Source organism: Oncorhynchus nerka, linkage group LG23 (assembly GCF_034236695.1).
Source record: "Oncorhynchus nerka isolate Pitt River linkage group LG23, Oner_Uvic_2.0, whole genome shotgun sequence".
Lineage (NCBI taxonomy): Eukaryota > Metazoa > Chordata > Actinopteri > Salmoniformes > Salmonidae > Oncorhynchus > Oncorhynchus nerka.
Window position 1 is genome coordinate 43974109 of NC_088418.1, and position 27062 is coordinate 44001170.

The 27062-nt window shown below is 45.3% G+C and overlaps 1 protein-coding gene across 1 annotated transcript in view; it reads right to left on the reverse strand.

Moving 5' to 3' along the window:
• The window catches only part of LOC115106875 (proton myo-inositol cotransporter-like), a 72422-nt gene that overhangs the window by 2764 nt on the left and 42596 nt on the right, over positions 1-27062 (reverse strand). Inside the window, exons 4-9 of the mRNA XM_029630057.2 lie at positions 22375-22483; positions 8258-8421; positions 7867-7987; positions 1148-1273; positions 755-873; positions 336-488 (exon numbers count right to left, since the gene is read on the reverse strand). Of these exons, the coding sequence (XP_029485917.1) occupies positions 336-488; positions 755-873; positions 1148-1273; positions 7867-7987; positions 8258-8421; positions 22375-22483 (792 nt within the window). The remainder of the gene's footprint in view (positions 1-335; positions 489-754; positions 874-1147; positions 1274-7866; positions 7988-8257; positions 8422-22374; positions 22484-27062) is intronic.

Sequence of the window (27062 nt, forward strand, 5' to 3'; positions counted from 1 at the left end):
CCTGTACTGACAGCAGAGTTCCGCTCTAGTCTGCAAACAGTGTACATTTCTGTCAAACACTATCCAGTATCTACTGCACCTTATTAAATGACAGCAAGTAATCAAACATGATGAAACTACATTCATTACACATTGAGCCTATCATAAGATACCGCAAGTCTCTCTAGACTAATCAAATGTCCAACAAAAGGTCAGATCCTGCAGTAAAAGCAGGCCTGCTGTTCAGGTTGATTGATCGGGGATGTCCTGTAAGGGGGTATTGATCCGTGATTAGCCGGTCTGTACCGTAGTAGGTGAGGGACTGGGCCACGTGGAGGAAGATGTGTCTGTGTTACCGTAGTAGGTGAGGTTCTGAGCCACATGGAGGAAGGTGAGGGAGACCAGGAAGTTAAACGTCCAGTTGACTCCAGCTGAACAGGCGTTCCCTGTGCTCCGGGCCCACAGGGGGTAAATTTCAGAGTTGATTGTCCACGGCATCGGACCCATACCTGGAAGGAGAGGGATGACACAGGGCATACAATAGCTCTACAGTACAGCAACTACCCCTCAGTATGCAAACATTGCTGAATCGAGACTTATATACAGTAAGCACACAAATCAAACCCAAATGACCTCAATGCATGGTTAACGCCAAACTTGAAATGAGATATCACATTTCCTAATTCTGCGATTCTTTAGTTAGTAGTTGCCCCACAGTGAAAGTGAAATACAACATACATTGAAACTCTACAAAGATCAGTGTTGTCTCTCTCACCTGGGGCGAAGAAAGCCAAATAGAGAACAAGACCCAGTAGGACCACCCAGGAGTAGGAGGTGGGACAGTAGTTATAGGCCCAGTACGTATGGACTCTCAGCTGGGTCGAGTTGGAACACCTGGAATAACATGGTACAAGACAGTTATTGTACTGTAGCAACAGTAGCTATGTTATGGATGGAGGGGTACTATGAGTACAGAATTACAGAAGAACCACTTCTCGAGCCTTTTTCAAGGAGTCTTATTCACCTCCATCTACTAACCCCCTCCATCCCCTTCACAAACGCACAACAAATAAACCCACACACAGAGCGCATTCTATGACTCACCTGCCCCCCTGTTGCCCTATGCACAACCACACACTCCCTCCCCTTAGTGCCTCCTGTAGCTCACCTGCCCCAGGCTGCCTTCTCTGTGGAGGCTGTATTGACAGGTACACAGGATGAGGCGAACAGAGCCGTGCTGTTCTCACGGTAACAGAAGCCACACGCCGGGTCCAGCATACACGGCTCACACAGCCTGGGATCACAGAGGAGGATTGGACAGAGATGTCACATACAGAGACAAGATCCTCGAGGAGGTATAACGGAACACCTTTCCTCTCTGTGAATGGAGAAGATGCTATCTTTAGCGCTTTACTCTGATAACTTGAGAATAATCTATGTGTGTGTGTGTGTGAGAGCATGTATTTATGTGTGTGGTATGTGTGCGCATCCATGTGCGTGCATGCGCGAGTGTGTAGTGCCGCGAGCATAGGGCATACCCAATTTCAGAGAGTGTTCATTCACAGAGAGAGTAGCTCTAATGACAGAACAGCAGCCCCATTCCACCTGCCTTAAAGACAAGTCTGTCTTAAACGAGTCTGTCTTGTTTGTTGAGTGACGAGAGAGTGTTCAAAACATTAGGAACACCTTCCTAATATTGAGTTTCACCCCATTTTGCCCTGAGAACAACCTCAATTCGTCAGGGCATGGACTTTACAAGGTATCGAAAGCATTCCACTGGGATGCTGGTCCATGTTGACTCCAATGCCTCCCACTGTTGTGTCAAGTTGGCTGGATGTCCTTTGGTTGGTGAATCATTCTTGATACACACGGGAAACTGTTGAATGTGAAAACCCCAGCAGGGTTGCAGTTCTTGACACACTGTGCCTGGCACCTCCTACCATACCCCGTTCCAAGGCGCTTATGGTGCCTTCGGAAAGTATTCAGAACCATTTACTTTTCCACATTTTGTTACAGCCTTATTCTAAAAATGGATTTTTTTTAAATCTCAGGCATCTACATACAACACCCCATAATAACAAAGTGATAAAAGTTTTTTAGAATGTTTGCTAATTTATATATTTTTTTAAAGATATATATATATAGATATATATATATATATATATATATATATATAGATACATTATTTACATAAGTAGACTCAAAATTGAGCTCAGATGCATCCTGTTTCCATTGATCATTCTTGAGATGTTTCTACAACTTGATTGGAGTCCACATGTGGTACATTCAATTGATTGGACATGATTTGGAAAGGCGCACACCAGTCTATATAAGATCCCACAGTTGACAGTGCATGTCAGAGCAGAAACCAAGCCGTTAATTAATTTTCTTTCGAGCTCTGAGACAGGATTCTGTCTAGGCACAGATCTGGGGCTGTGAAATGTCTGCAGCATTGATAATTCCCAAGAACACAGTGGCCTCCCATCATTGTTAAATGGAAGAAGTTTGGAACCACCTCTTCCTAGAGCTGGCCAAACTGAGCATTTGAGGGAGAAGGGCCTTGGTCAGAGAAGTGACCAAGGACCCAATGTTCACTCTGACAGAGCTCCAGAGTTCCTCTGTGGAGATGGAGGAACCTTCCCACAGCACTCCACCAATCATGCGTTTATGGAAGAGTGGCCAGACGTAAGCCACTCCTCAGTAAAAGGAAGATGACAGCCCGCTTGGAGTTTGCCAAAAGGAACTCTTTAGCCTGAGTGCCAAATGTCACGTCTGGAGGAAACCTGACACCATCCCTACGGTGAGGCATGGTGGCAGTACCATGCTGTGGGGATGTTTTTCAGCGGCAGGGACTGGGAGACTACTCAGGATTGAGGGAAAGATGAACGGAGCAAAGTACAGAGAGATCCTTGATGAAAACCTGCTCCAGAGTGCTCAGGACCTCATACCGGGGTGAAGGTATACCTTCCAACAGGACAACGACCCAAAGCACACAGCCAAGACAACGCAGGAGTGGCTTTGGGGACAAGTCTCTGAATGTCCTTGATTGGCCCAGCCAGGGCCCGGACTTGAACCCGATCGAACATCTCTGGAGATACCTGAAACTAGCTGTGCAGCGATGCTCCCCATCCAACCTGACAGAGCTTGAGAGGATCTGCAGAGATTTCACCTTTATTTAACCAGGTAGGCCAGTTGACAGCAAGTTCTCATTTACAACTCCTACCTGGCCAAGATAAAGCAAAGTAGTGCGACAAAAACAACACAGAATTACACATGGGATAAACAAACGCACAGTCAATAACACAATACAAAAATCTGTAAACAGTTTGTGCAAATGAAGTAAGGAGGTAAGGCAATAAATAGGCCATAGTGGCGAAGTAATTACAATTTAGCAATTAAACACTGGAGTGATAGATGTGCAGATGAGGATGAACAAGCAGAAATACTGGTGTGCAAAAGAGCAGAAAAACAAAAACAAATATGGGATGAGGTAGGTAGTTGGTTGGATGGGCTATTTACAGATGGACTGTGTACAGTTGCCACGATTGGTAAGCTACTCTGACAGCTGATGCTTAAAGTTAGTGAGGGAGATATAAGTCTCCAACTTCAGTGATTTTGCAATTTGTTCCATTTATTGGCAGCAGAGAATTGGAAGTAAAGGTGGCCAAATAGGTGTTGGCTTTGGGGATGACCAGTGAAATATACCTGCTGGAGCGCATGCTACGGGTGGGTGTTGCTATGGTGACCAGTGAGCTGAGATAAGGTGGAGCTTCACCGAGCAAAGACTTATAGATGACCTGGAGCCAGTGGGTTTGGCAACGAATATGTAGCGAGGACCAGCCAACGAGAACATACAGGTCGCAGTGGTGGGTAATATATGGGGCTTTGGTGACAAAACGGATGGCACTGTGATAGACTGCATCTAATTTGCTGAGTAGAGTGTTGGAGGCTATTTTCTAAATGACATCGCCGAAGTCAAGGATCGGTAGGATTGTCAGTTTTACGGGGGTATGTTTGGCAGCATGAGTGAAGGAGGCTTTGTTGCGAAATAGGAAGCCGATTCTAGATTTTATTTTGGATTGGAGATGCTTAATATGAGTCTGGAAGGAGAGTTTACAGTCTAGCCAGACACCTAGGTATTTATAGTTGTCCACATATTCTAAGTCAAAGCCGTCCAGAGTAGTGATGGTTGTCGGGTGGGTGGGTGTGGGCATCGATCGGTTGAAGAGCATGCATTTAGTTTTACTAGCATTTAAGAGCAGGCCACGGAAGTGGTGTGGTGTGCCAAGCTTGTAGCATCAGGTGTGCCAAGCTTGTAGCATCAGGTGTGCCAAGCTTGTAGCATCAGGTGTGCCAAGCTTGTAGCATCATACCCAAGAAAACTCAATGCTGTAATCTCTGCCAAAGGTGCTTCAACAAAAGTACTGAGTAAAGGGTCTCAATACGTATGTAAATGTGATATTTCCATTTTCTTTTTTTTATAAATAAGCAAAACATTTGAAAGTCCCTGTTTTTTCTTATCAGTGTGAGGTATTGTGTGTAGATTGATGAGGGGGAAAAAACATTTAAACTATTTAGAATGAGGACGTAACGTAAGAAAATGTGGAAAAAGTCAAAGGGTCTGATTTCTTTCTGAAGACACTGTAAATATTTTGTCTTGCCCATTCACCTTCTGAATGGCACACACACAGTCCATGTCACAGTTGGCTCAAGGCTAAAAAATGATTCTTTAACTTGTGTCCTCCCCTTCATCAACACTGATTGAAGTGTAACATCAATAAGGGATCGTAGCTTTCACCTGGTCAGTCTATGTCATGGAAAGAGCAGGTGTTCCTGTTTTGTACACTCAGTCTACATGCCGGTGTGTAAATTAGGACAGAGAGTGGCACGGACTTTCAGAAGGCAGACAGGGTCTCTTTCTCTCTCTCTCGTTCACTCTCTCTCTCTCGCCATCCTTTCCAAGAACAGAGACCCAACCCCTGTTGCACTGTCGCTAATGGAATCTGTTGTTAAAGTTGAAATGAACCCCTGATAGAATAAAAAAATATATTGAAAAACACCTTGAGGATTGATTCTAAACAACGTTTGCCATGTTTGTCAATATTATGGAGTTAATTTGGAAAAAAGTTTGCGTTGTAATGACTGAATTTTCTGGGGTTTTTCTTAGCCAAACGTGATGAAAAAAAACGGAGCGATTTCTCCTACACAAATAATCTTTTTGGAAAAACTGAACATTTGCTATCTAACTGAGAGTCTCCTCATTGAAAACATCCGAAGTTCTTCAAAGGTAAATGATTTTATTTGAATGCTTTTCTTGTTTTTGTGAAAATGTTGCCTGCTGAATGCTAGGCTTAATGCTATGCTAGCTATCAATAGTCTTACACAAATGCTTGTGTAGCTATGGTTGAAAAACATTTTTTGAAAATCTGAGATGACAGTGTTGTTAACAAAAGGCTAAGCTTGTGAGCCAATATATTTATTTCATTTCATTTGCGATTTTCATGAATAGTTAACTAGTTGCTCCTACCCTCTACTTTTTTGAACATTTTGTTAAAAATCGCGCAACATTTCAGCGCCCTGCTACTCATGCCAGGAATATAGTACGTTCATATGGTTAGAATGTGTGGATAGGAAACCCTCGGACGTTTTTAAAACTGGTTAAATCACGACTGTGGCTATAACATAACGTGCGTTACATCGGAAAGCGCAGGAAAACCTGATCACAGAAAATGGAAATAAATATCCTTGCGCCACTTCCAGCAATTGTTAACAGTGTGCCGAATTAGATAAGACCGAGCATTCAACTCCCACAGCATCCCCATGTTGTCTAGAGTCTTGTGAATTGAATCATCTTTGATTCTTGGTTGAACCGAAACAGGGGCACCACTTACCTCCGGTCTCCGCCCAGATCATTCCGGAAGAGCTCTCTCGTGAAATTTTTTCCAAGACGACAGCTAATGATTTTTACATCGCCTACGGATGATTTTTATCGCTTATTAACGTTTACTAATACCTAAAGTAGCATTACAAACGTATTTCGAAGTGTTTTGTGAAAGTTTATCGTCTACTTTTTGAATATTAAAAAATGACGTTACGTTGTGAAATCGCTGTTTTTTTCGTTTATCACACAGTCTACATATAACGATATCTTGGCTTTATATGGCCCGATTTAATCGAAATAAAGACCCAATAGTGTTTATGGGACATCTAGGAGTGCCAACAAAGAAGATGGTGAAAGGTAATGACTGTTTTCTATTTTATTGTGCGGTTTGTGTAACGCCGAAATGCTAATTATTTTGTTTACGTCCCCTGCTGTGCTTTTGTGTTGTAGTGTATTGGTGCATGCTATCAGATAATAGCTTCTCATGCTGTCGCCGAAAAGCATTTTAAAAATCTGACTTGTTGCCTGGATTCACAACGAGTGTAGCTTTAATTTGATACCCTGCATGTGTATTTTAATGAACTTTTGAGTTTTAACTAATACTATTAGCATTTAGCGTAGCGCATTTGCATTTCCAGAGCTCTAGTTGGGACGCAAGCGTCCCAAGTAGAAGCAAGAGGTTAACGTTGCGTTATGGTAATGAGCTTGAGGCTATAATTACGCTCCCGGATACGGGATTGCTCGTCGCAACAGGTTAATACCTCTCACAAATACAAGTAGTGATGAAGTCAATCTCTCCTCCACTTTGAGCCAGGTGAGATTGGAATGTATATTATTAATGTTAGCTCTCTGTGTACATCCAAGGGCCAGCCATACTGAGCCAACCACCGACTGAACAGTAGTCCAGGCGGGACAAAACTAGGGCCTGTAGGACCTGCATTGTCGATAATGCTGTTAAGAATGCAGAGCAGTGCTTTAATATAGACAGACTTCTCCCCATCATAGCTAGCTACTGTTGTATCAATGTGTTATGTCCACAACTCGCTTAATTTAGATTTAGTTGAGGTTTAGGGTTTAGTGAATGATTGGTCCCAAATACAATGCTTTAAGTTTTTGAAATATTTAGGACTAACATATTCCTTGCCAGCCATTCAGTGTCGCTGTCATTTCAGTCGCTGTGGTAGCTGTTGTGTATAGTGTTGAGTTATCCGCATACATAGACACACTGGCTTTACTAGCATGTCATTAGTAAAGATTTGTTTTAAGAAAGGGGCCTAAACAGCTGCCCTGGGGAATTCCTGATTCTATCTGGATTTTGTTGGAGAGGCTCCCAATAAAGAATACCCTCATTAGTGACGATGTTTTAATTCATGGTGGCTCAGGTTCATATTGAGACATTTTTTTTTACTCCTGCACGTAACATTAAAGTGATGTACATATGTCAATGTTACCTTCAGAATATATATATATATATATTTTTTTTAACCCCCCTTTTTCTCCCCAATTGCGTCATATCCAATAACGATCTTGTCTCCTGACTGCAACTCCCCAACGGGCTCGGGAGAAGCGAAGGTTGAGTCATGCGTCCTCCTTAACACCCACCCGCTTAACCCGGAAGCCAGCCGCCCCATTGTGAGGAAACACCGTTCAACTGACAACCGAAGTCAGGCTGCAGGTGCCCGGCCTGCCACAAGGAGTCGCTAGAGCGTGATGAACCAAGTAATGCCCCCCCCCCCGGCCAAACCCTCCCTTAACCCGGATGACGCTGGGCCAATTGTGCGCCACCCTATGGGACTCCCGGTCACAGCCGGTTGTGTTACAAGCTGGGATCAACCTCAGGTCTGTAGTGACACCTCAAGCACTGCGATGCAGTCCCTTAGACCCCTGCGCCACATGAAAAGTAATTATATTCAGAATATTACGGAATACACCGTATTGTGTTGGACAGTACACTACAGTGCAGATAGAGTACAGTATGATACAGTAGTAGAGTAGGGAGTACTCACAGGTGTCTGTTGCAGGTGGAGTTGACCATTGAGGGGTCAGTGGGGTGGAGGGTGACAGGAGGGGTGTGTTGGGCAGACAGCAGAAACCCAATGGCCAGCAGAGACAGACTCAGACATGTTCCTAGGAGAAAACACATACAGTCTAACCAAACAGTGTACTGCTTTGCACAGAATATGAGTTACTACTACTGTCTGTTTAGTTACATGTATTACAATTTCATGTAATACTGTAATTTCACGTAGTCCATGTAATTCCATTCAAATCTGTCTGTGGAACTAACTGGGAAACGCATACTGGGATCCAATATGCCATCAATTCACACACACTAAATGTGTCTCTGAATCATCAGAATCCATACATTTGTCTTTACCCTGACCCTCTGACCCTCACCGATGATGCTCCCCAGTGTGAGTTTCCTGCGGCCAACCCTCTCCACTAGCCACACCCCCAGGAGGGTGAACAGAAAGTTGGTGAAGGCTGTGACCCCGGCCAACCAGATGGCCAGCTTGTCATCCCGCACTCCCGACATCTGCAGGATGGTGGCGCCGTAGTACCTGTACATAGAGGAGAGGGTGTTTCATCAGTCAACAGAACCATAGAGAAAGAGAGCGAATTTGGCACAGAGATATAATGTATCTCTATGGTGGTGCTGCAGTACCTGCACACAGAGGACAGGATATGGTCATCATCAATCACCACATGGCTACCATATAAAGACACTAGCTGGACGCCATGTTGATGCTCAAAGACAATAGGGTGGTGGCCACTATCTGGCTATGCTGGAAAGAACAGTCAGGAAGTAATGTCCTTCTGGAATGGCCATCTACAGACTATTGAGGACAGGACAGGAAACCCAAAGGTCATTACGATTGTCTGTTGTATTGCATTGGATTGTCCCTCTCATGCCAAGAAAGCTTGGGAGAGCGAGATATAAGTAGGAAACAGATTGAAAGAGACAGATCACCATGTGCTAATGATTCTCTCCGTAGAGAAGAGGTACACTCCATTATGTTCTTGAGTTGAGTGGCCACCAATCAACCACTGGTAAAGCAATCAACCCGAGATAGACACAATGAGCCAAGTCCCAATCCATCCACCCCATCCACTCTTGTATCTGCAATGTGTCTCAAATGGCACCCGAATCGCTAAATAGTGCACTACTTTTGACCAGGACCCATAGGGCTCTGGACAAAGGTAGTGCACTATGTAGGGAATAGGGTGCCATTTGCGACACAAACACTCTGGTGTCACGGTCTAATTAAAGTGCCACCTTTCAGCCTGGATGCTGCTGAACTCTGCTTCCCCTGTGGAAAATTACACCTCATCAAGCACGACAGACAGGGCCTCTAAACACTCTCTCCTTGACATGCTTCATTTCTAGGGGACCAGGTGATATAGACGGTGGAGGAAGATCCTAGTCCTGAGAGCTGCTCAAGGTAGAAGTTGCCACAGATCTTGATTCCCCTACAGTGGCTGAAAAAATATTGGACCGTATATCAGTGGTTAAGGGAAACTACACCCCTCTCAGCTTCACAAGGCAGCACCCCAGCCTCTGTAGAAAAACACTTACTCTCCAGGCTAAATGAGAAAATACAGGCACTCGGAACGCAACGCAACGATTCTCACCAAAAAAAGACGAGAGAGGAGAGCATTCATTCAAAAGTTTAAAAAAATAAAAGACCGTCCTTCGCGTTCTCTCTCTCGCTCCCTCACTTTTTCACTCATTCTCTGCAGGGAGCCGTGAATTAGCATTTTGTTTTTCAATCTCTTGAAAAGCATCTGCACCCGTCGACTCTTTTTCAAAACAAAACACTCCTACCGACTGCCTATTTGCATAAATCTTTCCTTTAGTCAAGTCAGCCAACATGTTTCTCAACTTGAGTCGAAGTTCAACACTTCAGAGTTAAAGTACAGGTGTAAGGGGTCATGAGGACCACATACACGGTCAATAAATATACTAATCAAGCAAAGCCTTTGAAAAAATCTGAGCCCATAGCACTGGCAATAGTCGGATGTGGCGATGTAACAACATGTTGGGCGGAAGGAAGGCAACAAAGCCGCCTGATTTCTGTCTCGCCTCGCAGAGGCTTTCAATCTCAGTATGCATCTGCCCACACACACACTCACGGAAACACAGTATGACTGATAAGGGGTTTGTAGTAGCAGCGGGTGTAAAATCTCTCCGCAGTAGAGGCTCTCTAAGCTCCATCTCAGGTTTGAATCAGATTGATTAAGAAGCAGCAAGGCCAGCCTGGAAAGGAAGCACAGCTCACATTTAACCAGCCCAGCCAGATACCCTGTGCTCTGACAGAACATAGCATCACCACATCCACAACAAACATGATGTAACCAGCTACACAGAGGGCTGTAAACACTACATAAGTGTACATGGAAGCACTTCCAGCACAGCATCCAAATACTGCCAGAGTTTCAAACAGCCAAAGTGTGTGTATCTTTAGGCTCTGACTCCACTCCAGAAATGTGGAATAAAACAGAGTTATTTCTGTGGGTGAGACCCCCTGCCAGGCCACTTGCAGAGGGAAAAATGAACCTTCCCCAGTCCCTGTTAACGATGATGATGCAGGCTCATTCTTGGACTCTCGGGGTGCTCACAGTCCAATTATATAAATTACACTGCCCGCAAGAACATTCTACAGGTGATGAGATGGGCAAATGGCAATAATACTGTAGATTGTAGATAAGAGCCTGTGCTAATTGAAATGTCTGTGTTCAATTTGTTATGAAATGTAATACATTTTCGACCAGGGTAACTACTCTGAACTGGACACAGCTGGCAGTACATTTGTCATGTCTGGAAGGTCTCAGACGCGCAATAAAGCTGTCGTATATAAAAACCCTATTAAAATGATATGTATGACGACCGGAGGGGACGAGAAGTCTGAAGCTCTGTAGCCAAAACGATTCATCCAACACAACTAAGAAGCACTAGCACGGTATTCATGACCACAGTCAAGTTCTACGTGACTGTTGAATCAGGGTATTCTCTTCTTATGCACTCTGGACAGGCTGTACCACAACCGGTCGTGATTGGGAGTCCCATAAGGCGGCGCACAATTGGCCCAGCGCCGTCCGGGTTTGGCCGGCGTAGGCCGTCATTGTAAATAAGAATTTGTTCTTAACTGACTTGCCTAGTTAAATAAAAGGTTCAATTAATATGTTAGTAGTACCCAACTCGCTAATGATAATCAGGTCCTGATGGCCTAGGACTCAGGACTCTACTGTCCCTCTATCATGTCCTAATGGTCTCATACTCAGGGCTCTGTTGTCCCTCTAAACACTCTGACATAAATGCGAATGCAATCTAAAAATCGCATCAAACACTTATCATCAAAACAGTATGTGCTTTTAAAACTCACCTCACTGTGATGATCAATTTGAAGAAAGAAGTTCAACAACAGGTTCATTCAAAACACCCATATGCATATTATAGCTTATGCATAGGCATAGGCCTATATATGAGTCCAAGCCCAAAAGAAAAGCTGAATGAAAATAATGATTGTGCCTTTATACAATACATAGCCTACCGCATAGTACACATGGCAGAAAAACATTATTAAAATACTGATTTAAGATATCTTTGGTACATAATTGGTCTAGCCTAATTAAACAAATTCAGAGTAGGCCTACAATTATAGTGAATTTGTATTTTATTTTGAATAGCTTAGTAATTGGGCATTTTTGTATGTTTTGATAATTAATAGGCTGACACATGACCTTTAACTACAGAATATCTCACCACCATGCTTCTCCATCTCCTCCCCTCTCTCCTTCATTCCTTTCTCCAGTGTGCAGAGAGGGGCTGTCAACAGTTTAATGAAATAGCACGCTTCATTGTGACAACATGTTTCTATTGATGTTCCCGAACAGATTTCGCTTTCCCAAATGAAGCACTGGGTAGGTGCAGGAATAGGGTTGGAGAGCCCATGGCATACAGAGTTTGGGCGGAATATCACCTGTCGTGCGGAGAAATAACCTGAGTAGCCTACGTGACATGAGTGAAACAAACCGGCCCTTATTCACTATTCGAGAGCATACGGATTCAATTTATTTTTTCTCTTGCCCCGATTCCTGCCCATTTGATAATGGGTAATTCTAAATTGAAAAACAAATTGTACATATTATTAAAGACAATATTAAATTGAGAATAGTCTGATGGGTGAAAATATGATCACTTGATGAGAGAACGGTATGTGCGGCCTACGGCAAGGAACAGAGCACAAGCTTTTTCTGCGACTTTCTCAAATCCTCAACAGCCCGAAGTCGCATCATGCAGAGCCCATATATGTGTTGATTTCTAAGACATTCTAAGGTTTGTATCATTCACACCTAAAGTTGCCAAATAACTCTAAATCTAGCATATAGGACCTGTTTCAAATGATCACTTTTACGCTCAACATAGCCACTTCATATGCGGACTCTCGCTCTGGAAGGGGAAAAATATCCTTTCTATTTTATTCAGCCACGTTCAGTTATATTCTCCTTAGTATAAATCATATAATATAAAATAATATCAAGGGACTTATGAGCATATCTTCTCTGCTAAATGAACAAGCCTACAGTTTATGGCATGGCTCATAGCCAGATAACATACAGTAGGCCGACTCATATTCTGTTCTTCCGGAATACATTTTCTTCATATCATAATGTTTCTTTAGACGGACATTCCTAAAATAAATAATAGATGCACTGTGATGGTGTATATTCAATTGATTTACTATACTTTTTTAAAATGCAGCATTAGCAGCTTGTTTGTGTGGAGGCCTTGAGAAAAATGTAATTGAACCTTTATTTAACTAGGCAAGTCAGTTAAGAACAAATTCTTATCTACAATGACGTCCTAACCCGGCCAAACACTAACCCAGACGACACTGGGCCAAATGTGCCCCGCCCTATGGGACTCCCAATCACAGCCGGTTGTGATACAGCCTGGAATCGAACCAGGGTCTGTAGTGATGCCTCTAGCACTGAAATGCAGTGCCTTAGACAGCTGCGCCACTCGGGAGCCCTGCTAAAAATGTTTACTTGTTTATGTTAATTAACAGTTGATTACCCTGAGAGCGTAGTCTTTTGCATGACAATAACTGGCGGACAAAATATCAAGACCGACACAGCCCTTACAGTCAGACTTCATGCAGATCTTCGTGTGCCAGTAAAAGCCCACCCTTATTTTGCTTCCTGTCTAGGTGGGTAAAAAACATTGGTAAGAAGGGAGAAAGAGAGAGAAAGAAAGAGAGAGAGAAAGAGAGGGAATAAAGAAAAGAGGAGAGAACTCTTGTTCTCAGTATGGGAGGAGAAAAAAAAAAAGTTATCTGGAAGCCTGTTGGTAACCATGGTAACCACCATCTTTAATAAGTGACATCTAGCAATAGGTCAGCGATATGCCATGGACATGTTCAATGACAACCATCTAATACACTGTTCCGCACCCCACACACGCACACCCTTCTACGCCTGAATGGTAACTTCACAATGGAGAGACAAAACAAATCATTACAAAAACAAGAAACACTCAACTCCTACTTGAGATGTAAAAAGTAAAAAGTCGAAGACAAACATTGGCTGACTTTGACTGGGTTAGACACAAGCTGGCTCTTGAAAACCAAAACACAGAAGGTGACATGGTAGACTGTAGATTGTGTAAATACACAAAAACGCAACAACAACAGCAACTTTGACAAGATCCCAGTGTGTCACCAACACTGACCCCTTGACCTTCTCCAAGAGGATGCACAGGTGTAAGATGGAGGTTATATAACAGAGTGGTTGTGTCCGAAATGGCACCCTATTCACTATCGGCTCCGATCAAAAGTAGTGCACTATATAGGGAATAGGGTGCCATTTCAGATTGTGCCAGCGGCTGTATGTGATGTGAGAGGAGCAGGCAGAAGGTGTGAAATGGCCTTCAGAATCTCTTTTCTGAAAACGGGACCTGCGCTGCCGTAGATTCACTTCACACGTTTCTCCTCTCTCCACTCCGGCATGAAGACAAGGTGACGACAAAGATGTCAGAGAGAGGGGAGGAAGAGAAAGTCGAGGAGGGGAAAGAGGGCGATGAGGTGAAGCATGAGGAATGGAATGGAATGGCGGAAGAGAGAAAGGAGGGAAGTGGTGTCTGAAAGAGATATGCTTATGGGCACTCACCTCTGAAGCTTGGGCACATGGGCAAAAGAGATATAGGTGGATGAAAGGAATACAAGAAAGGAGTGGGACTGTGTGTGACCTGGAGTTAATCACATGGCCAGAAAGAAGTCCCGTACGATAAATTCTACCACCTCTCCTCCTTCTCCCTCTCTTCATCCTCCTCGTCCCTCTGCTCCCCTCTCACCTCTCTCTGACTACCTGCCTTGCTCCAGCCCATTTCGCTCTAAAGGTGAGAGGGACATAAGTTGTTCACTAACGGCTGACATTTACAAATGCACCGCTGGAGCTCCATTGAATATGCACCCGATTGAAAAGGATTAAAGAGGGAAAGAGAGAGCAAGCTGAAAAGCCCACTCCATCCCAGGAGATAGAGATTACGTCCCAAATGCACCCTATTTCCTATATAGCGTACTACTTTTGACCAGGGCTGATAGGGCCCTGGTCAAAAGTAGTGCAATATATATATATAGAATAGGGTGCTATTTGGGACGCAGGCAGAGATAGACGACCCCCCCCCCCCCCCCCAAGTATCTAAGGTCCCAGGGAACAATACCTACCCTATCACAGCTCCTTTGAAGCTGGCTACGCTGATAGCTGACCTAAAGGCAAACAATATGATATTGTCTGGAAAGGTCATGATGGCTTGATCGTTAAAGCGGATAGATGCATTGGTAGCCTCAATGTGACACGAGGAGTGTGTGTTTGTGTATGTGTGTTTGTGTGCCAACTCAAATAACATTTTATTGGTCACATACACTGTTTACAGCAGATATAACAAGTTATACTAGCTCCCACAACATTGCAGTAAAGTAATCAATAATAGGAGTAAAATAAATACTAATGACTAATGATAATAATAATAGTATAGGTAGTATCCATATTAATAGCCTGATATGTACACAATATGACAGTATAGATAATGAATGTGTTACTGCTATGTCACACATGACCGTATTTACAAATACAGTGAGTGGTATGTGTGTGTAGTGTAGTGTCTTGGTAATGCAGTTGAATACATAGTGTATGCTAAAGCAGCAGCGTGTGTGTGTGTGTGTGTGTGTGAGATGCGAGGAGTGAGAGGACCATATCATATCCCTAACCAATAACCACTCATGTCTGTGGGTTCAATGGCAAAATCATTTAAACACATTGATACTCACAGACAGCACACTAACCAGGTAACAATAATGCAATCATATCAATTAACGAGAGAGAGGAGGGATGGGAGAGAGAGAAACAAGAGAGATAGAAAGCATAGGGGCACTCAGAGAGAGAGAGAGAGAGAGAAATGTCTCCCTTGGGGACTGGCCTATGTCTCTCTTGAAAGGAGATGAATGCATTATCACACTCATGTCTAATGCTGCTGAACGCAGGAGGCGCACAGAGACAGAGTTTTCTAAACATAGAGAACACATACTGCTCAGCCCTGTTCAACTCTACCAACAACACGGTGGCGCCTACACACCTCTAAAAGAAAAACGATAACAACTAGGGTCCAGAGTTTTCGACTGGAAAGGTGGATCAGACGGTCAAAAAAACAAAACAAGTACCACAACAAAGTCAAAACAGGCTCTGAAATGAACTGCAACAGCAACACACACCACAACAACATAAACTTTGACACACTTAGAGTAGACTATAAAAGGACAATTAGAGTGTCTAAATAACAGGTTGCTGTGGATTAACCCAATGAGGAGACTCTGTGTGTGTGTGTGTGTGTGTGTGTGTGTGTGTGTGTGTGTGTGTGTGTGTGTGTGTGTGTGTGTGTGTGTGTGTGTGTGTGTGTGTGTGTGTGTGTGTGTGTGTGTGTGTGTGTGTGTGATTAGACAGAATAATATTACCATAGGCTAATTACACACAGCTACGTGATCTGCATAAGCGGCATGAGGCCTTTCTACTACAATAGTCTAAAAGCTGCTTACCAACTATAAGAAATACACAACAGACTGTCATCAGTCATCAAGGGCAATACAAGGTTGACACACATAGAGACAGACACACACACACACAAACGACTGGACCTTTACAGCTCTCCTCCCAGGCTGCCCAGCTGAGTCACTAGTTAATTGGCATGTCTCAACATCTCCAAGATGACATTTCTACAGCTGACCATCTGTGTCTGCCAACTGCCCCACGTAAACAAATATTCACACATCAAAACTAAATTACACACTAAAACATGACAAACCAAAAGATGAAGACATGAACAACATCATTTGAAAGGTTACCCTATGCTGGTTAATTCCAAATCATGTATCATTTTGTAGTATAATATGCTGTGGCATATTTCTTACTAAATACAAACTTTGACATATACTGTAAGTAATCAGGTTATCTGTGGACATGAGCACCATGTTGAGACCAGAGTAAGACATGCCCAATGTTCAGTGACATCATCACTAATAGACATGGTCTATTATGGATGGATCAACAACACCTGTGGCCTCTGCTAGTCTGCCAGACAGGATTAGTAGGCCCTCGCTGTACTCTCAGGCTTAACTGCTGGCAGAGGAGAAACAGACAGATGACCTTCCCTCCCGGCCCCTCATTCTCTCATTAATTCTCCCTCGTTCCCTTTATCTCCCCCTCTCTCTCTCTGTCAATTTCTTAATCACCTCACCCTCTATTCTGTCTGTCTGCCTGCCTGCCTGCATGCCTCTCTCTACCTCCCTCCGCCTCTCTCCCTCCTTCTTTACCTCCCCCTCTCTCTCTCTCTCTTACAGTGACATTTACGTGCTGGATAATGTGGCTAATCGTTATGATTCCAGATCTAATAAGAAGAGGACACATCCTCACTGACAAGACTGGCTAGTTCATCATTTTTCCTCATTGTGGCTCACAATGACAGACAGACAGATGGGCAGAGCCAGAGAGAGAGAGAGAGAGAGAGAGAGAGAGAGAGGCCTGCAAGGAACCACAAACATATCCCAAACAAATCAATATCTCAAACTGCCATACAATCAGCACATGTCCCGGGAGACCTTTAGTCCATGAGAGATATGGATCAACACATCTCTCATCCCGACGCTCTCTGGCAGGTGGGGGACGTTAATCCGACAGCACTCTGAGTTCAGTTCACAACAACGTCTGTGTTTACTGTGCATACGTGCATGCTCGTGTCTATGAGTCCGCTATAGGAGTGTGCCTGAGAGAGTCCGGGAGGAATCGAAGCTGGGGTGTTGACGGAATGTGCAACAGCATCTAGAGTCATCTCTTCATGACAGGGTCTGAACAAAGAAAGAGGTACTCAGAGTGAGTGACAGGATTCATACTAAATGAAACTCTTCCAAAGCACCATAGGAAGAAGAATCACGATGTCTCATTTGAGGGCTGGGCAGAGGACGGGTGAGTGACACAGACAGGACAAAGAATGAGGGACTGTCTCTCCATATACTCCTTAGCCAGCTGAGACAATCTTGGGCTGGGCAGGGAAACAGTGAGTGTCTCTGTGTGACTGCCCTGAACCATTGAACCTATCTGGGCTGGGGCTGGTTTGGTGAGGAGGGAGTGACACATAGGCATGTGCCCCACATCAGATCCCACTGAGACAGACAACCCATCAGCCTGATTTGTTGTCACTCGGCTGTCTCTGCCACCACCTCTGGCTTTACAAATGACCAGAGGGAAGAGGTAAACACAGCAACGGACCAAAACACACGCAAGCTACCTTAACAGACTCACACACACATACGTACACACATAAACACACGCAAGCTACCTTAACAGACTCACACACACATATGTACACACACAAACACACGCAAGCTACCTTAACAGACTCACACACACACACGTACACACACAAACACACGCAAGCTACCTTAACAGACTCACACACACACACGTACACACACAAACACACGCAAGCTACCTTAACAGACTCACACACACACGTACACACACAAACTTAAAACCTTGGTTATCAGCCACACGCACGTACGCACACACAAACACACGCTAGCACGCACGCACGCACACCGAACCAAACCTACACCCATGCACACCCACTCGTCCTTTTCCTCTCACCTCGAACGGTTGCTTAGCAACAGCACATATTGCAAGATTGTTTACAATGCCCAGAATATGCTTGAGCTCAGGGGGGATGAGAGAAAGCTAGACGATGCAATCTCACTTGAGATGGAAATAAAGATTCAATGGTTTAGCACCTTACAGGCACAAAGGAAATTCAGCGAGCGATTGACCCTGAAAAGCATTAACAGCATATCAATCAAACAGGTGTGGCACTGTGAACCATCTCCTTCACAGCACATGATCCTGCATGTAATTGTCTAAGTGTTGACTGGACCACTGAACTGGTATTCGACATGAGTCGGAGGGCCGTGTAAGCCCACTAAGCTAAAGGCTATAGGCATGTTACCGTCCCACTCACATGACGGAGCTGATCCTGTAAATATGAATGTAGCTTCATCAAAAGCATGTTACCTCACTGAGCTGTACCTTAGGCATGTTAGTCCACCGAACTTGCACAAGTGCCTTGGTTTGTGGGAGCCGAAATGGCGCACAGGAGCCGGAGCAGATCTCCTGTTTCTGTAGCGTGAGGCAGCTTGATGTACAAGTACACACCCTGGACAGGACGCTAGTCTATAACAGGGCCTCACCCACAGATCAAATCAAAATCACCTTTTATTTGTCACATGCGCCAAACACAACAAGTGAAACCTTACAGTGAAATGCTGACTTGCTCTTTCCCAACATGCAGAGTTAAATAAGACAAATCCGGGTTGGAGCGAGCGGTCGCATCTGCACTCGGTCCGCAGGTAGTATTACATTTCATTATAGTACAACGGTTTGATTTGTCTAATCTTAGCAATTTCTAGTTCCGACAATGCAGTAATAACCAACAAGTAATCTAACTAACAATTCCAAAACTACTGTCTTATACACACAAGTGTAGGGGATAAAGAATATGTACATAAAGATATATGAATGAGTGATGGTACAGAGCGGCATAGGCAAGATACAGTAGATGGTATCGAGTACAGTATATACATATGAGATGAGTATGTAGTTAAAGTAGCTAGTGATACATGTATTACATAAAGATGCAGTAGATGATAGAGTACAGTATATACGCATACATATGAGATGAATAATGTAGGGTATGTAAACATTATATTAGGTAGCATTGTTTAAAGTGGCTAGTGATATATTTTACATCATTTCCCATCAATTCTCATTATTAAAGTGGCTGGAGTTGGGTCAGTGTGTTGGCAGCAGCCACTCAATGTTAGTGGTGGCTGTTTAACAGTCTGATGGCCTTGAGATAGAAGCCGTTTTTCAGTCTCTCGGTCCCAGCTTTGATGCACCTGTACTGACCTCGCCTTCTGGATGATAGCGGGGTGAACAGGCAGTGGCTCGGGTGGTTGTTGTCCTTGATGATCTTTGTGGCCTTCCTGTAACATCCAGTTTGTAAGTCGCTCTGGATAAGAGCGTCTGCTAAATGACTTAAATGTAAAATCAATGAGCTTGATGCCTTGATAAGCTCCTTTCCTGAGGACGGCTCACCTCTCACAGTTCTGGGCGACTTTAACCTCCCCACGTCTACCTTTGACTCATTCCTCTCTGCCTCCTTCTTTCCACTCCTCTCCTCTTTTGACCTCACCCTCTCACCTTCCCCCCCTACTCACAAGGCAGGAAATACGCTCGACCTCATCTTTACTAGATGCTGTTCTTCCACTAACCTCATTGCAACCCTCCAAGTCTCCGACCACTACCTTGTATCCTTTTCCCTCTCGCTCTCATCCAACACTTCCCACACTGCCCCTACTCGGATGGTATCGCGCCGTCCCAACCTTCGCTCTCTCTCCCCCGCTACTCTCTCCTCTTCCATCCTATCATCTCTTCCCTCTGCTCAAACCTTCTCCAACCTATCTCCTGATTCTGCCTCCTCAACCCTCCTCTCCTCCCTTTCTGCATCCTTTGACTCTCTATGTCCCCTATCCTCCAGGCCGGCTCGGTCCTCCCCTCCCGCTCCGTGGCTCGACGACTCATTGCGAGCTCACAGAACAGGGCTCCGGGCAGCCGAGCGGAAATGGAGGAAAACTCGCCTCCCTGCGGACCTGACATCCTTTCACTCCCTCCTCTCTACATTTTCCTCTTCTCTCTCTGCTGCTAAAGCCACTTTCTACCACTCTAAATTCCAAGCATCTGCCTCTAACCCTAGGAAGCTCTTTGCAACCTTCTCCTCCCTCCTGAATCCTCCCCCCCTCCTCCCTCTCTGCAGATGACTTCGTCAACCATTTTGAAAAGAAGGTCGACGACATCCGATCCTCGTTTGCTAAGTCAAACGACACCGCTGGTTCTGCTCACACTGCCCTACCCTGTGCTCTGACCTCTTTCTCCCCTCTCTCTCCAGATGAAATCTCGCGTCTTGTGACGGCCAGCCGCCCAACAACCTGCTCGCTTGACCCTATCCCCTCCTCTCTTCTCCAGACCATTTCCGGAGACCTTCTCCCTTACCTCACCTCGCTCATCAACTCATCCCTAACCGCTGGCTACGTCCCTTCCGTCTTCAAGAGAGCGAGAGTTGCACCTCTTCTGAAAAAACCTACACTCGATCCCTCCGATGTCAACAACTACAGACCAGTATCCCTTCTTTCTTTTCTCTCCAAAACTCTTGAACGTGCCGTCCTTGGCCAGCTCTCCCGCTATCTCTCTCAGAATGACCTTCTTGATCCAAATCAGTCAGGTTTCAAGACTAGTCATTCAACTGAGACTGCTCTTCTCTGTATCACGGAGGCGCTCCGCACTGCTAAAGCTAACTCTCTCTCCTCTGCTCTCATCCTTCTAGACCTATCGGCTGCCTTCGATACTGTGAACCATCAGATCCTCCTCTCCACCCTCTCCGAGTTGGGCATCTCCGGCGCGGCCCACGCTTGGATTGCGTCCTAACTGACAGGTCGCTCCTACCAGGTGGCGTGGCGAGAATCCGTCTCCACACCACGTGCTCTCACCACTGGTGTCCCCCAGGGCTCTGTTCTAGGCCCTCTCCTATTCTCGCTATACACCAAGTCACTTGGCTCTGTCATAACCTCACATGGTCTCTCCTATCATTGCTATGCAGACGACACACAATTAATCTTCTCCTTTCCCCTTCTGATGACCAGGTGACGAATCGCATCTCTGCATGTCTGGCAGACATATCAGTGTGGATGACGGATCACCACCTCAAGCTGAACCTCGGCAAGACGGAGCTGCTCTTCCTCCCGGGAAGGACTGCCCGTTCCATGATCTCGCCATCACGGTTGACAACTCCATTGTGTCCTCCTCCCAGAGCGCTAAGAACCTTGGCGTGATCCTGGACAACACCCTGTCGTTCTCAAATAACATCAAGGCGGTGGCCCGTTCCTGTAGGTTCATGCTCTACAACATCCGCAGAGTACGACCCTGCCTCACACAGGAAGCGGCGCAGGTCCTAATCCAGGCACTTGTCATCTCCCGTCTGGATTACTGCAACTCGCTGTTGGCTGGGCTCCCTGCCTGTGCCATTAAACCCCTACAACTCATCCAGAACGCCGCAGCCCGTCTGGTGTTCAACCTTCCCAAGTTCTCTCACGTCACCCCGCTCCTCCGCTCTCTCCACTGGCTTCCAGTTGAAGCTCGCATCCGCTACAAGACCATGGTGCTTGCCTACGGAGCTGTGAGGGGAACGGCACCTCAGTACCTCCAGGCTCTGATCAGGCCCTACACCCAAACAAGGGCACTGCGTTCATCCACCTCTGGCCTGCTCGCCTCCCTACCACTGAGGAAGTACAGTTCCCGCTCAGCCCAGTCAAAACTGTTCGCTGCTCTGGCCCCCCAATGGTGGAACAAACTCCCTCACGACGCCAGGACAGCGGAGTCAATCACCACCTTCCGGAGACACCTGAAACCCCACCTCTTTAAGGAATACCTAGGATAGGATAAAGTAATCCCTCTCACCCCCCCCCTTAAAAGATTTAGATGCACTATACTGTTCCACTGGATGTCATAAGGTGAATGCACCAATTTGTAAGTCGCTCTGGATAAGAGCGTCTGCTAAATGACTTAAATGTAATGTAATGTAATCTCCTTAATGTGGAAAATGTAACCAACAAGTTTCCAAGTTTCAAAGTTATTCGCCATGTGTACAGGACACAACAGGCGTAAAACAGTACCGTGAAATGTTTACTTGCGAGCTCTTTCCCAACAGTGCAGAAAAAAACGAACAAAAAGAACACGAGGAACAGGAAGATAAGATTTTTTTTAAACACAAGAATACAAGTATATACAGATCAGTGCCAGTACCATATCCAATGTGCAAGGGGCCACTCAGGCCACTAAGATACTAAAGGCTGTGTACTCACATGACAGTGTTGATCCCAGAGAGCTGTTGGAACATCTGTAGTCCACATCCCACCAGGAGTGCTCTCCGTGTGGGGGGGTAGGTCAGCATCCTCCAGATCACAGGGCCATCTGGACACACATACACACACACACACACACACACACACAGGAGCAGAGGTTAGAATAGACCTTTTGATCATCATCAGCCTATCAACGGACAAACACAACACACATGAAACAGGCCAACAGCGATACCAACAAGTGGCTGAAGTTAGTTCTGTTCGGTCTGAAAGTAAAGTTGTGTCTGAGGCAGCAGCAGAAGCCAGCAGGCTTATAGCTGAGACCTTCAAACAGAGACTCCAGGGAGTACCACTCATAATAGGACAGAACGTCTGGACAGGTATGCAGAGCTTTGATAAAGAGACTCACACACTGACACACTCACACACAAGAATGGACAAATATGGACACACACACACAGACACAGTTACACAGACGCACGCTGACAAACACAGACAAACACACACATACACACAGTGTTGGAGGGGAGCAGCTGTGAGTGGGTGGATGCTCGCTGGGCTAGGAAGAGCTCCTTTAGCTCCCAGACATGCTGAACACACACACACACGCACAGCTACCGGACAGCGCCCCAGTGAAACAGAAAACACTCTCCCCAGGACCAGTCACAGCAGGATCTCCCGAGAACCAATCAACACTGACCGAGCCACTCTGCATCCAGCCACACTCCCCGGGGGGACCAATCAAATCACGCTGTTCTTCCCAGCACAACGCTTTTCTGGCTATTACTGCTGTCATTATCTTTGAATGCATGTATGGATGTCTCATCTTATTCCTCATAAGCTTAGCCATGTTATTAATCAAAATAGAGATCTGTTCATATCGTGTGTATCACAAAATAATATAAAGATATCATAGACCGTCATGGAAGTTGACAGTCTCCAAATGTTACCGGTACACTTTATTATTACTAGCCGACGGGAGTGAATGTTGAGTTGGACTGTGTGCTTGTGTTTATCAACTGCGTGAGCAAAGTGAGTGTGGACGTGAGCTGCCAGGTTACAAATGCAGCCATCAGAAACTGGGAGGAAGTGATGTGTTTATGAGAGTCAACCATTTTGCAGAGCGCTAACATTGTAGAGGCAGGATTGAATGGCCCCCAGGAGACAATACCAGAGGACAGAGAGCTGATTAGCTGCAGCTCAGATCCTGAGACATGGACAGACAGATCACCGTGAACCAACTGACCTAGGTTATGGGTGTGTTAATGAATGAAGCGCTAACTTCACAGAGATGCACAAACACACACACAGACTGATAATCACAAACACGTGCTGCTTGTAAATACATTCACAAATCTTGTTTGCCAGCGGACGGGTAAACCAAACCAAGCTGTGCCGGTTGCACCTTTGCAGCCTATTCCTGCTTTGACAAACATTTCAGCAGGGTTCTGGTGGACTGCGTTGGTCCTTTGCCCAAAGCCAAGAGTGGCAAACAGTTTCACTTAACCATCACGTGCACTGCAACTCGTTTCCCTGAGGCAATTCCACTGAGGGAAATCACGGGAGGTAAGCTACTGCGGATATAGGGTGAGCAGTAAAATAGGTTTTGTGTTTTGCGTTTAGCTAGTGTGTTGCCCTGGCTCACAATTGATTTTGACTGCACGTTCTGTATTGTTTGGGCACGAGTTAAAGAAACGTAAGTACGTTTTTTTTTTTTTACTTGTGAGAGTTAGGCATCTATAAATAAGAACATCATTTATATATATATATATAGTAGCAGTCAAAAGTTTGGACACACCTACTCACTCGAGGATTTTTCTTTATTTTTACTATTTTCTACATTGTCGAATAATAGTGAAGACATCAAAGCTATGAAATAACACATATGGAATTATGTAGTACCCAAAAAAGTGTTATACAAATCAAAATATATTTTATATTTGAGATTCTTCAGAGTAGACATCTTTTGCCTTGATGACAGCTTTACTAACTATTGGCATTCTCTCAACCAGCTTCATGTAAATGTAAATGTAGTCACCTGGAATGCATTTCAAATAACAGGTGTGCCTTGTTAAAAGTTCATTTGTGGAATTTATTTCCTTCTTAATGCATTTGAGCCAATCAAATCAAATCAAATTTATTTATATAGCCCTTCGTACATCAGCTGATATCTCAAAGTGCTGTACAGAAACCCAGCCTAAAACCCCAAACAGCAAACAATGCAGGTGTAAAAGCACGGTGGCTAGGAAAAACTCCCTAGAAAGGCCAAAACCTAGGAAGAAACCTAGAGAGGAACCAGGCTATGTGGGGTGGCCAGTCCTCTTCTGGATGTGCCGGGTAGAGATTATAACAGAACATGACCAAGATGTTCAAATGTTCATAAATGACCAGCGTGGTCGAATAATAATAAGGCAGAACAGTTGAAACTGGAGCAGCAGCACAGTCAGGTGGACTGGGGACAGCAAGTCATCATGTCAGGTAGTCCTGGGGCACGGTCCTAGGGCTCAGGTCCTCCGAGAGAGAGAAAGAAAGAGGGAATTAGAGAGAGCATATGTGGGGTGGCCAGTCCTCTTCTGGCTGTGCCGGGTGGAGATTATAACAGAACGTGGCCAAGATGTTCAAATGTTCATAAATGACCAGCATGGTTGAATAATAATAATCGGTTGTGTTGTGACAAGGTACAGTAGGGGTGGTATACTGTCGTGGAAATTTCCTTAATTACCAAATGATGAGAGAGAAAATCACACACCAGTCAGAGTTATGCTTCATCTTCACCTTTAATAATAATTAAGCTTTTGCAATAGCATTTTTTTACTTTCAACATTTCAGTATCTCTAATGAAAAGTTGAGAGTGGTCAACATAATGGCAACTGAGATCTTTTATAGCAAAGATCCACCCCCCAGTCGACATGACAAACCACAGGTCTTTAGGAACATTTACACAAAGAAAGACTTTACTTCTGAGAGGAGTATCCCATAGCCAGACAGCATTGGCTATAAATTATCGTTCAGTTTGGTCTCCTAAACGAAGCTCTTATCTCGTTCTTGGTACAAAATAGGGCCAAAACATTACCTCATCCAATGGCATATATCAATTACCAATACTAGACACCCCAATCTCAAATACAACCCCTCCTGGACAAGCTCACGGGGAGGAGAGTGAGCCTCTAGGTCAAGTTAAGGCCAACCTCAGAGGGAACATAGAATGGTTCCAGACACTGTCATCCTCCTCTCCCCGATGAGAAAAGTATTGAGTGACTGGCACACAGACATTGTGGAGCCAAGAGATAATTGGTTCCCCCTCAATCATCCCTTCACATGGTTTAAAAGATACGTTTACATATGAAGACAAGCTTGACCTTTCCCCTTTCTGGGGCCCAAGTTACTGAGCCCTGACAGAGAAAGGATAACTGCAAACGGCCAACACTATAGTACAAAAAGATACATTCTAAATGACATGTATCTCACAAGCATATTATGAAAATAAAACATCTTATCTATGTTACCCAACTAATTCTGATTCATCCCCAACAATACAGAAGATAGCTCTATTTGGTAAGTTTCAGGCTGTGGGTAACTAGTGCATGGAATCAGGAGCAGGAGTGCAGAGATAAGTGTACAAGGAAATTTATTCCATGAACAGCACCAGTATAAAACAAATACCGGGGCCTCGCTGTGGTGGCAATCTGCGCAGGTTTTCTGGTGCCTCACGGCCCGCTGAAGGTGCAAATGAGAGGTGTCCCAGGTCTGCTCAGCGCACCTAAACCAGTCACCCACCGCAGGAGCCTCGATCTGGCTCTGATGCCAAGGTGAAGGGTGACGTATGGGCCCAACAGATCAAATGGTTGCGGACAGCAGAGGGAGCTTACAGGCGCCCAGCTGGACATTGGGGGGGAGTGCGCTCTGTTAGTAACACCCACTCGATGTCCGCGTCCAGCTCCCACACTACCGGTGCCACCAGGCAAGAGGCCGGAAGTATGGGAGTGGGATCCATGGGCCGCTCCTCTGTGTCATACATCCGGGACAGTGAGTCTGCCTTAGCGTTCTGGGAACCTGGTCTGTAGGACAGGGTGAAGACAAAACGGGTAAAGAACATGGCCCACCTTGCCTGGCGAGGGTTCGGTCTCCTCGCCACCCGTTTTGGTGTTTAGTCCCCTCAAGCCAATGTCCCCACGCCTTCAAGGCCTTGACAACAGCCAACAACTCCCGGTCCCCCACAGCATAGTTTCGCTCCGCCGGGCTGAGCTTCTTCGAAAAGAAGGCACAGGGGCGGAGCTTTGGTGGCGTACCCGAGCGCTGAGAGAGCACGGCTCCTATCCCAGCCTCGGACGAGTCTACCTCCACTATGAATGCCAAAGAGGGATCCGGAGGAGCTAGCACCGGAGCCGAGGTAAACAGAGCCCTCAGCTGACCAAAAGCCCTGTCCGCCTCAGCCGACCACCGCAAACGCACCGGTCCCCCCTTCAGCAGTGAGGTAATGGGAGCCGCTGCCTGACCAAAACCCTGGATAAACCTCCGGTAGTAGTTGACAAACCCTAAAAACTGCTGCACTTCCTTTCCCGTGGTGGGAGTCGGCCAATTACGCACGGCTGAAATGCGGTCACTCTCCATCTCCACCCCTGAAGTGGAAATGCGGTACCCTAGGAAGGAGACGGACTGTTGAAAGAACAGGCATTTCTCCATCAGTC